Source organism: Anabrus simplex, chromosome 3 (assembly GCF_040414725.1).
Source record: "Anabrus simplex isolate iqAnaSimp1 chromosome 3, ASM4041472v1, whole genome shotgun sequence".
In the NCBI taxonomy this organism is placed as follows: Eukaryota; Metazoa; Arthropoda; class Insecta; order Orthoptera; family Tettigoniidae; genus Anabrus; species Anabrus simplex.
Window position 1 is genome coordinate 136,525,336 of NC_090267.1, and position 12,083 is coordinate 136,537,418.

The 12,083-nt window shown below is 38.1% G+C and overlaps 1 protein-coding gene across 1 annotated transcript in view; it reads left to right on the forward strand.

Annotated features, from left to right (window-relative positions):
* MED24 (mediator complex subunit 24) overlaps positions 1 to 12,083 on the forward strand; it is a 359,234-nt gene that overhangs the window by 291,298 nt on the left and 55,853 nt on the right. Inside the window, exon 17 of the mRNA XM_067142734.2 lies at positions 2,342 to 2,481. Within this exon, the coding sequence (XP_066998835.1) occupies positions 2,342 to 2,481 (140 nt within the window). The remainder of the gene's footprint in view (positions 1 to 2,341; positions 2,482 to 12,083) is intronic.

The window sequence follows — 12,083 nt, forward strand, 5'->3', positions numbered from 1 at the left end:
TAAGCAGTCTGGCCTATGCTGATGACTTGGTCTTAATGGCACATTGTGCCGAAACCCTGCAGTCTCATATCTTGGAACTTGAAAATAGGTGCAATGAGTATGGTATGAAAATTAGCCTCTCAAAGACTAAATTGATGTCAGTAGGTAAGAAATTAAACAGAATTGAATGTCAGATTGGTGATACAAAGCTAGAACAGGTCGAAAATTTCAAGTATTTAGGTTGTGTGTTCTCCCAGGATGGTAATATAGTAAGTGAGATTGAATCAAGGTGTAGTAAAGCTAATGCAATGAGCTCGCAGTCGCGATCAACAGTATTCTGTAAGAAGGAAGTCAGCTCCCAGACGAAACTATCTTTACGTCGGTCTGTTTTCAGACCAACTTTGCTTTACGGGAGCGAAAGCTGGGTGGAGTCAGGATATCTTATTCATAAGTTAGAAGTAACAGACATGAAAGTAGCAAGAATGATTGCTGGTACAAACAGGTGGGAACAATGGCAGGAGGGTACTCGGAATGAGGGGATAAAGGCTAATTTAGGAATGAACTCGATTGATGAAGCTGTACGCATAAACCGGCTTCGGTGTTGGGGTCATGTGGGGCGAATGGAGGAGGATAGGTTACCTAGGAGAATAATATACTCTGTTATGGAGGGTAAGAGAAGTAGAGGTAGACCAAGACGACGATGGTTAGACTCAGTTTCTAACGATTTAAATATAAGAGGTATAGAACTAAATGAGGCCACAAACTAGTTGCATATCGAGGATTGTGGCGACCTTTAGTAAATTCACAGAGGCTTGCAGACTGAACGGTGAAAGACATAACAGTCTATAATGTGTGTGTGTGTGTGTGTGCGTGCGTGCGTGCGTGCGCGTGTGCGTGTGTGTGTGTGTGTGTGTGTGTGTGTTTTTTTTTATTTAGGAAAATGTTTGCTATTATACCTGATAAGCCCATAGTTAACCTTTGACAATAATGTAAAACTTTTGGTTTAAGGATGTTCTAATAAGGTTTTTTTTTTTAAGTTTTTTGTTTTTAGGAATTGTCATCTTTTAGATGGTTTTTTATAATTTAAATTGTTTCTTCTCTAGGTATATTGGTGTACTTAATTTGTTATGTCAGAGGATGTCAATCTTCAATCTTGTGCTATCTGATATTGTTTGTTTATTTAGTTTTTTTATTACTTCTAAGTAGTTTTTAATCAACCTGCCATCTTTGAATGACATTGGTATTTACTTGTCTTTATGCATATCACCCTGTATGTATGTATGTATGTATGTATGTACGTATGTATGTACGTATGTATGTATGTATGTTCATATTTGCCATGGAGTACTCAGTGTACTGGACATATTTTGAGACTGTTGAGACAGAGATTATGGATTTGTTTGAATGTGTACTCAGTGAAACTGGAATTTTGACATTTTTGTGGGTAAACACCGCATCAGGTACAATTGTGCATGTAAAATCAGTCATAGTACCCATTGATATAGAAAACTAATACAACAAATATATATATAAGTTCATTTGTATGGTAAATCTTCTTGTTGCTAGGCAGGTAAACAAACTCAATGCATCAAACCAAAGATCTACTTAAAATCAATTTGATGAATAAAATTATATAGAACATAGTCACATATCGGTACTACTGTATGTTAAAGGCACCCACACACTAGGAAATACCATAAATATAACTTTGAAACACACAATATTGCTAATATTCAGGAGCATTAGACCAGACATTGCGATCAATTTCAGGACGTCTTGTCTCCATATTTTTCCAATTCTTCCTTGTCTTTATTCTTGTGCAGCGTGCTTTCCATTCCTCATTCTTGATTTGTTTGGATTTACTAATTCCAGGTTGCAGCTTCCATAATGCTTTCTCTCCTTTTTAATCAAAATTATGCATTCCTCTTCTATGTCTGCTCCATTTTTTGTCATAAATCTTCCTTCCAACTTCGAATTCTTGCCTTCAACTTCCAATATGTTGTTGTTGTATCATTTGGCTAGCTCAGAATCCAATATTTCTGAAAATGTATTTCTCCATATGGTGGCAATTCTGTATTTTATGGAAGTATCACTGAAAAATAATTTAAATACTCCGGTTGCATTATTCTAAATATGAATCTCATATGTTGGAATGGGTTGTTGACAGTGTTGTTGCAAGCTTCTAGCATGAAGCGACTTGTATCAAATTAGCTCTAATGCATGATAAATCAGCTAAGAAGTTTGGTCACACGAGAGGGAAGATGGTAGCAAAAATCTGACTGCTAAATGGGATCAATTCTGAGAAAATTGCAAATACTAAAGTGATGTACTTGTATGCACTTTGGTAATATTTTGTTTACAGGAAGTTCTACGAAACAAATACCAAGAAGATTTGGATCGCGCTGTAGACTTGGGCCTTGCAGTACTCCACCTGCATATTGAACACTGCACCCTAGCATTATTGCTGCATGTTCTACCTCAATACCTTCATAATCAGCTCTTGTAAGTGGAGTTTGTAGAAATAATTATTTTTGGTTAATTACTTTGAGATATTAACAGTGTTAGAGCTGTTTGAAAATTAGAGCCACTTGTACTAAAATAATTAAATAACATAGATTTTGGTATAGTTTGTGTCATTACAGTACATCTAAACTAAACATTTGGATATGTCTCAAAGCAACAATTTTTAATAAGCATTATATTTATTTGTTTTTCTTGAGAAATATCAGAATTCAATTGTTACATAACCCATCACAGTTCTACCTTGGAAGATGTTGAAGTTTGTCTGAGCTGTTCATTAATTTACAGAATTAAAGTAGTTTTACTTGATATAGAAGAATGATCTACATTTGTGTTTATGAAAATTGAAACATCATGAAGGAAGGTTGAAATGCATGTGTGAAACTTTCAGTAAATTCAAAGCATGATATGACAAGCAAGTGATTAGAATTGCTGAGTGATTTTATGTTCCTGGTCCCAGCAGTGCCCTTCACTGCCATGTTAAGCGTATGAATAGAGGGCTGTTGAGGAGTTCAGCAATTAGTGTATCAGTCAAGAGGCTCTGAACCTTTCTTCGACAGCCATTCTGCCACATCATTCTAAAAGGGCATCATCTAGACAAACAACAGAATTTGAAGGAGGTTGAATGATCAATCACCCTGCGTGAAGGCAAATTTTTATACTGTGACATTGCTGCTGGTATAGGACAATCATACAAATATGGAGGCAGTGGGTTGTAGGGAATCAGGTGCATCAAAAATGTGGCAGTGGATCATGAACCACGACGACACCAAAGGAAAATGAACATTTTTTTTGCCTGATAGTGATAGATCGTACAGCTTCATCACAGATCTTTATGACTTAATTTTTGCACTGCTTTGCTAATTGGCTGATGATGATATTTCAAATGTGTTGAAACTGGTCCCAAATGAACAGGTTGTAACTTCTATTTGGTTCAACTTAATAACAGAGAATTGAAGGTGGATCCTTCCTTCTATTTAATATTGTATAGTTCCAGAGTGAGCGACAGTGAGGAATACTCAGGCAGCTTGCTCAGCCAGTCCCATTACAGGAATCTGTTTTGGTTTCTATGCCAAACATCCACTGATGTTGGCATTTAGTCTCTGTCGGTCACATAGCGCAGTTGTTACGTTGGTCTCCCGCACTGTGGTACTTGCAGTTCAAGTCTCTTTGTAATGAAGTTTAAAAACAAAGGAAATCATGATTTAGCATGATTTCACATTATTTTGTAATTCCAAAAATGTACATTTGGGATCAAATAGGTTACTTATGAGCTTAATATTCAAAGAAAAGTATAAAGTAAATTTGTGTTATCGTGTCTTGTGAATTTCACTGATCTCTAGCTGTAGGATACTTAGATGATGATGTAATTCTTGCTGAAGGCATTAAGAGCTTACAACTACTTTTAAGCAAACTAAAAGCAGTTTGTGAATAGATGGGCCTCAATATAAACATCAACAAAACAAATTAGTGATTTTCAATGATGAACTGATCCACCAAGTAAGCAAATTCAGATACCTTGATTGCTGTATTATTTGATCAGGAATTTGAGATGTATATTGAAAATAACCTGAGCCACTTTGAAGAAAATGAAATTGCTGCTCTGCAAGGATGCTCTCAGTTTAATATTTAGACAGCAAATGGTAAAATTTTACATGTGTTCTGCATTTCTTTATGGTGTTGTGTTATCTTCTCTAAAGCAGACTACAGTTCAACAGATGACAGCTCTAGGAATATTGCTGAATAGAAAAATGATGAAAATCTGTTTGGTCTTGAGAAGAGCAAATACGGAGCGAATGGCTGTGTGGTTTGGTTCATGTAGCTATCGACGTGCATTCAAGAGATGGTGGGTTCGAACCCCCTCTGTCAGCAGCTCTGAAGATGGTTTTCCATGATTCCTCATTTTCACATCAGGCTGGTGCTGTACCTTAGTTAAGTCCTCGGTCGCTTCCTTCCTGCTGCTAGCCCTTTTCTATCCCATTGTCACCATAAGACCATTCTGTGTCAGTGAGACGTAAAGCGAATTATTAACAAAAGAAGTGAATAGTAAAAAAAGAACTACTGGCAGTAATTAAATGCAGGAAGATGGAAGATTGCCTACTTGGGCCATGTGTATTGCCTGGCAGAAAATAGAGAAGCTCTGGTCAACATCTGGGAGACTGAGTAAGGCACATAGAAGAAGAATCATTACCTATTGTTGAGTTTGTGTCTTGCAGCCTTCGTACACATTCCAAACTTTTCATTTACCGTTCCATGAGGTTCTGTGAATGAAAGTTGCTTTTGAAAATTACTGGAGTCTAGAAGGTGCTGCAAGAGCTGTAGCACTAATTGATGATTGATGCAGCTTCCAGTATGTTGTAAATACAATGAAACCTTGTTAGTACGTTTCTGCAGGGGACAACGAAAAAAATCGTGTTAAGCGGGAAAGCGTACTACCGAATATCCCATTAAAAACAATTCAACAGGGAGATGGTATCACTTTACACATTAGTACATTTTACACTGTGTGTGTAGTGTGTTTCAGGAGATAAAGGAAAACACTAAAAAATGTGAAAAAGTCGAGAGAACAAATATCAGTAATTCTCTACTGGAGCCTGTTAAAGTAACAAGAGACTATTAAAAGATGTGAAAAACATGGAAGAACAGATATGACATTCTTGTGCCCTTGGGCTCATATAAGTAGCTACAGTCCCTACATATTATAGCACATCAGTTTCTTCCTAAAACAATTGTATAATGAATTGTTAGTTGAAGCCTTAGGATTCTGACCAGTGAGTAATTAAACACTGTTTTCTGGTCACTTTGTTCGAGCATGAATTTCTCAAGAGTTTATACTCGCCATACGCGATTAAGTGCCTTGGGCCGATATCTTGAACATGAAACTTTGGCAGTAGTCAGCATTGGTTCGGACAGACTCGCTGGGTATAGCCTATAAAAACACGCCAACTGTCAAACTAGCAGTTTGTATTTTTGTACGAATGATACACCGCTTTACCATTGCCTGCATCTTTACATAACATTTTAATGGGATAGGCCTACAGTATATGGAAGCCTTATTACTTAACGGCACCCACAAAAGACCTGTCGAAGATCTGCTATTGCTGCACTATAGACATTTTAACTTCAGTCATACCACACTGATTTATATCATCTTATCACAAGAACAGTTATTGGCATTACCTTCAATTTATTGTGTTGAGTGGTAAAAAGAAGTTAAGTGATTATTTGTCACGTGGCAGCCTACTTACAGACTAATAGGATAATCGTGAGAAGTTCAGTAGCACGGTACGGTATCAGTCTTGTGATAGCCTAGCTATGGATAAGAAAAGGGTCGTGAAACCACTCACTAATGAAGAAAAAATTAAAATCCTTCAAGAAGTAGATTGGAATCCACATCTTAAGTACGTAGGGTTGGTGCGAACGTTAAAACTAGCACCTTCTACTTTGAACACTATTGTGGGCAACCGAGACAAAATTGAAAATGCATATAAGCAAAATAGAAAGCGGAAGGAAAAAAAAAGAGTGTGCGAAGGAAAGTTTCTGAAGTTAGGAAGAATGATATTGAATAAATAAATTTCTAACTTCTGATTGGAATGCAAAATAGGCTACAAGCACAATCAAGTGCACTGAGTTATTCAACAATCTCACTGACAACAAGGACCTTTCCATAGAACAAAGAACATAGAACAAAAAATTAACCCCTTTCCATTTGAGAAAATCAAATGATCATAAATATGTCTCTCGGTCATGACCATCCACCAACGGCTGAATGGTTGCTAGAGTTACACTTCTGTTGCACATTTTGTGGCGGTAACTTCCATGATGCATAATTTCATATGACTCCCAGCCATAAGCCATGTATGTCAACAGGAGAGCTTTGAAGAAGAAAAAAAAGGCGTGAAAACTGTATTCAGGGGCTCCTAGCTGCAGTGGAATCTATTACTGTGCTTTAACTTAGCACTGTCATGTCTTGTTCTAGTATAAAATCTTTCCTGCCAATCATTGGCACAAAAGTCAACTTTACCTAAGCTAACAGCTTGCCCCTCGAAGGCGCAATATACTCGGTGTTTGAGAATTCAAGGTTATTTCCTCTTATCGCGCAACTTTCTCCGACCGACCCATGGCGAGGGTTCTTATCTCTGTTGGAAATCACATTACACAAGGGATGACAAAGAACATTTTTAGGTCTGGGGAATATTTGATCATACTAAGTGGTAAAGGCGAAAAATCATGGCATGTTAAGTGAGGTATTTTTTATACAGATTTAATACGATGGGCGTTGGAACTTAAAATTTATGATGTGCTGAGTGGGAAAACGTATTAATGAGGAACGTACTAATGAGGTTTCACTGTATTGGGTACATCAGCCACAAGTGTACACCACTGTGTAAGGCGCTATCGAGAACACAACACCTCTCATTGACAGCCTAGATCAGACCAACCAAGATCTACATTAACCAGAGATGATAGATTTTTATCTCGAGAGGTGTTACGAGATGGACACATTACAGCTGTACAGGCTAGAAGGCTTCTAGAAGAGGCGCACAACGTCAGTATTAGTGAGTGGACCGTGAGAAGAAGACAAGAGTGGAAGGTCAGTCTTCAAGAAGACCTCTTACTGGCTCCCAGTTGACACGACAGCATTGGTTAGCCTTTCTTCAGCTTGCTCAAGAACATCAGAATTGAACTTCTTCATACATAAATCTTGGTTCAACCTCAGCCCTGCACTTGGTCAGGAAAGGGTGTGGTGGAAACCTGGAGTGTGTTATGGTAGTGAGGAAGAGGCATCACTTCTCATGCCCGGACTGAGCTAGTGTTCATTGAAACTGGGGCATGTTATGCCCACCTACACATAGAAGAGGTTCTTCTTCAACTGTCTTCTCGTTTGCTCAGATAATATCTTGTTTTAATGCATGTGGGTCCAGCTTGTGCATCAAGTCTATCAGCATGATTTTCATACCTTGGCCAGGTTGCAGGGGATTCTTCTTCAAGAATGGGATGCTATTCCACAAAATGATCTCGCCACCTTAATTACCAGCATGCCAAAAAAGATGCAAGCCATTATTTCATCAGATAGTGCCAATACCCATTTTTTAATGTCCAGAATCATTTTCAAGTAGTTGTGCACTTTATTAGTGACTACAGGTGTGTTAAAAGTGGCGTTGGAGGAGGATATTTCAAATGCCACCAAAGGAATGGTTTGTGAGAGTTCTATTCACTCCTCGTTTTACACGTCCTTTTCTTGGTTAAAATTATGGTTTTTATTCAAATAAGGATATAGTAAGATGCAATAAGACATGCCTCAAGAATTCCTGAAGATATTTTTGCATTTTGAGTATCATTTTAGTACATTAAATATGCAATTCTTAAAAAAAAAAAATCCAAGTGTTATGCTGTTTTTTTTTACTCATTGTTATAGATTAATTAAATAGATCTATTTTTAAGTTTTCTAATACAGATGAACCTCAATTATACATTTTCAAAGGGTGCCGATTAAAAAATGTACAAATAAGAAAATGTAAAAGTGGATTTTCTTACAGAACTGAAACTGTATTATTACATTATTGCTCAAACTACTGAATAAGAAAACAGTAAATGAAATGAACACTGCAGTATTCGAAGTACAGTACTGTACTTGCATACAGGCAGAGTACTGGTGTTTTAAAAGAATCATCAATTTTTCTTTGCTGCTTTGATTTTTCCACTCAATCAACCAATCAGTCAGTCAATCAATCAATCAATAGTGATCTGCATTTAGGGCAGTTGCCCTGGTGGCAGATTCCCTATCTGTTGTTTTCCTAGCCTTTTCTTAAATGATTTCAATGAGATTGGAAATGTATTGAACAACTCCCTTGGTAAATTATTCCAATCCCTAACTCCCCTTCCTATAAATGAATATATGCCCCAATTTATCCTCTTAAATTTCAACTTTACCTTCATATTGTGATCTTTCCTACTTTTAAAGATGCCACTGTCATTCCACGCCATCTCTCCGCTGACAGCTCAGAACATACCACTTAACATACCACTTAGTCGAAGAGCTCGTCCTCTTTCTCCCAGTTCTTCCCAACCCAAACTTTGTAACATTTTTGTAATGCTACTCTTTTGTCAGAAATCACCCAGAACAAATCGAGCTGCTTTTCGTTTTTTTCCAGTTCTTGAATCAAGTAACCCTGTTGAGGTTCCCATACACTGGAACCATACTCTAGTTGGGGTCTTACCAGAGACTTATATGCCCTTTCTGTCACATCCTTACTACATCCCCTAAACACCCTCATAACCATGTGCAGAGATCTGTATCCTTTATTTACAATCCCATTTACGTGGTTACCCCAATGAAGATCTTTCTGTATATTAACACCCAGATACTTACAATGATCCCCAAAAGGAACTTTCACCCCATCAATGCAGTAATTAAAACTGAGAGGACTTTTCCTATTTGTGGAACTCACAACCTAAATTTTAACCTCGTTTATCACCATGCCATTGACTGCTGTTCATCTCAAACTCTCACAACATTGTCGAGGTCATTTTGCATTTGCTCACAATTTGTAACTTATTTATTACTCTATACAGAATAACATCATCTGCAAAATGCCTTACCTCTGATTTCACTCCTTTACTTGTATCATTTATATATGTAAGAAAACATAAAGATCCAATAATACTGCCTTGAGGAATTCCTCTCTTAATTATTACAGGGTCAGATAAAGCTTCGCCTACTCTAATTCTCTGAGATCTATTTTCTAGAAGTATAGCAACCCATTCAGTCACTCTTTTGTCTAGTCCAATTGCACTCATTTTTGCCAGTAGTCTCCCATGATCCACCCTATCCAGGCACTACATCTGTACCAGGAAAGGTATCCAGATAGGTGACATTTGACTGCAAAGACTTTTGGCAGTGATGAACATCAGCCAGCCATCCATATGGCAAATACTGCATGCACATAAATATCACCCCTACCATCTACAACTACACTAAGAGCTCAACGGGCGAGATTTCAAAGCTTGAATGGATTTCTATCAGTGGCTATTAAGAAATGTGAAAAACGATGCAGCATTCCTGTCAAAAATCTGATTTTCGGATGAATCCACAATAATGGAACTGTCAACCGCCACAACATGCACTATTGGAGTGATGACAATCTTCACTGGATGCAACACGCAGCCTATCAGGTACAATGGGGAGTGAATGTATGGTGTGGAATCTTGGGTGATCGCCTTATCGGACCATATTTCTTTGAGGGTCATTTAACAGGCACACGCTACTTGCCCTTTTTGTGCCATGAACTTCCACTCCTGCCAGAGGATGTACAACTTAGAGATCATTTAACGATATGGTTTCAACAGGATGGAGCTCCTCCATATTTGATGTTAGCAGTCCATCGCCATCTGAAGGAACATGGATAGGAAGAAGAGGACTGTTCCTTAGCCCACCAAATCATTGCATTTTATGCCATTGGACTTCTTTGTGCAGAGGCATTTGAAACAAATAGTTTACACACTGTACTTTCAGTACTGTACTTGCATACAGGCAGAGTACTGGTGATTTTAAAAAATCATCAATCTTCTTCTTCTTCTTCTTCTTCTTCTTCTTCTTCTTCTTCTTCTTCTTCTTCTTCTTCTTCGATTTTTCCACATTAACCATTAATGATATGTGCCATTAATTGCTAGCATCTAACAACATGCACTACGGTGGAATGGTGAGTATGTGCAAAGGGGCAAACTTGTAGCGTCTGTACTCCAGAGGAGCGGCTACGAAGGCACCTGTCTCCATGTTAGGGGCGGCCTAATTTTGAACCTGGCATAGGTATAAAATGCCTCTGTGTGTGTAGCAAGCCCGTTGTAACAATAGCCTATATGGATTAAGCAGATATGATGCCTCGGAAAAGGTTAGGGCGTCCCCTGCTAAAAGCGACGCGCAGCTCTTCGGGTGCTGGGGGAATTGTGAGAAGTGGGCAACCAGCACCAAACTACACCAAGGTTGCGGCAGTAAATGTCCTGACACTGACGGGAAAGACAGAAGAACTGGTTGACTTCATGAAAGAAAATTATATAGCCATAGTTGGACTGTGTGAGACCAAGAAGAGGGCTACGGGAGAGATTCCTCTGAAAGAAGGATACAGGCTGTAATTACAGTGTAGGACCTGAAGCAGAAAATGGAGCGGCCATCATACTTAGAAAAGAAATCCAAGAATATGTGTAATATACAAAATGCATCAGCAATATGATGATGGTGATGAGACTCCAGTTTGAAAATGGCATGAAAGATCTATTTCAGTTGTATGCCCCACAAACGGGTTGCATAGATGAACATCTAGGAACTTTTTTAGAGGAAGTGGAGAGACAGATAGAAGGAAGTGCTATTGATGGGAGATCGAAATGCACAAGTTGGAATGGAAAGACAAGGAAAGGAAGATGTTGTAGAGCCCTTTGGATATGGAAATGTAAATCCAGAAGGTGAGTTGTTGGTGGATTTTTGCATGAGGAACCAAATGATCATTGGAAACATCTAGTTTAGGAAGAAGAACAGTCAGAAGATTACAAGGTATGGTTGGGGAGACAGACGAACAAAGACCATGATTGATTATATAATCATAGAGAAAGAACACCGGAAGAACCTTGTAGATGTAACAGCCATGCCTGAAGAAGCCTTTGGTGGAGATCATAGAGTTGTGATAGGAAAATTGAAAGTGGGAAAGACTGAAAAATCCCCATTCAGAAGAGAGAAAAGAATTAAAGTATGGAAGTTGAAGGAGAAAAGCATACAAGAAGAATTTCAAAGGGAAATAATACCCTTGGTACCCAGGACGGAGATGGGGAACATTGAAGATGAATGGAAAAGATTTAAGGAAGCACTGGTTGGATGTGCAGAAAAGGTATGTGGTAGAACATCAGGAAATGTGAAAGACAAAGAGACACACTGGTGGAATGATAGAGTAAAGATTAAAGTGAAGGAAAAGAAAATGGCATGGAAAGCATAGAAAACATCTAAGACTGAAGAAAGTAGAAGAAAATATGTGGAGGCAAAGAATTTGACCAAGAAAGTCATGAAGGAAGAAAAGAGGAAAAGCTGGGCCTTATTCACACTGAAATTGAGAGGAGATATTTATGAAATTACTGTATGGTATTTTAATAAACGAAAAGAGGTATCAAGTAAACACCAGATTTGTGAAGGATGAAGGTGGCATAATATTAACAAAGCCAGAAGAAATAAGAAATAGATGGAGAGAGTATTTTCAGAAGTTGCTGGACATGAGAACTAACGACAGTCATTTAGTGAATGACCAAGAAAAGCAATTAGTTGATTAAGAAATGGATAAAGAAATTACAATGAACAAAATTGAAATGGCAGTAAGAAAGATGAAGAATGGAAAAACTGCTGGAATAGATGAAATTTCAGTGGAGATGATAAAGGCAGCTGGAACTGTAGGCCTGCAGTGTACATATCAAGTTCTCAGGATTGTCTGGGAGAATGAGGTGGTCCCTGAGGATTGGCAAAAAGGAATAATCATCCCAATTTTCAAGAAAGGCGACAAAGTATTGAAGAACTACAGGGGAACTACTCTGATATCCCATGTTGC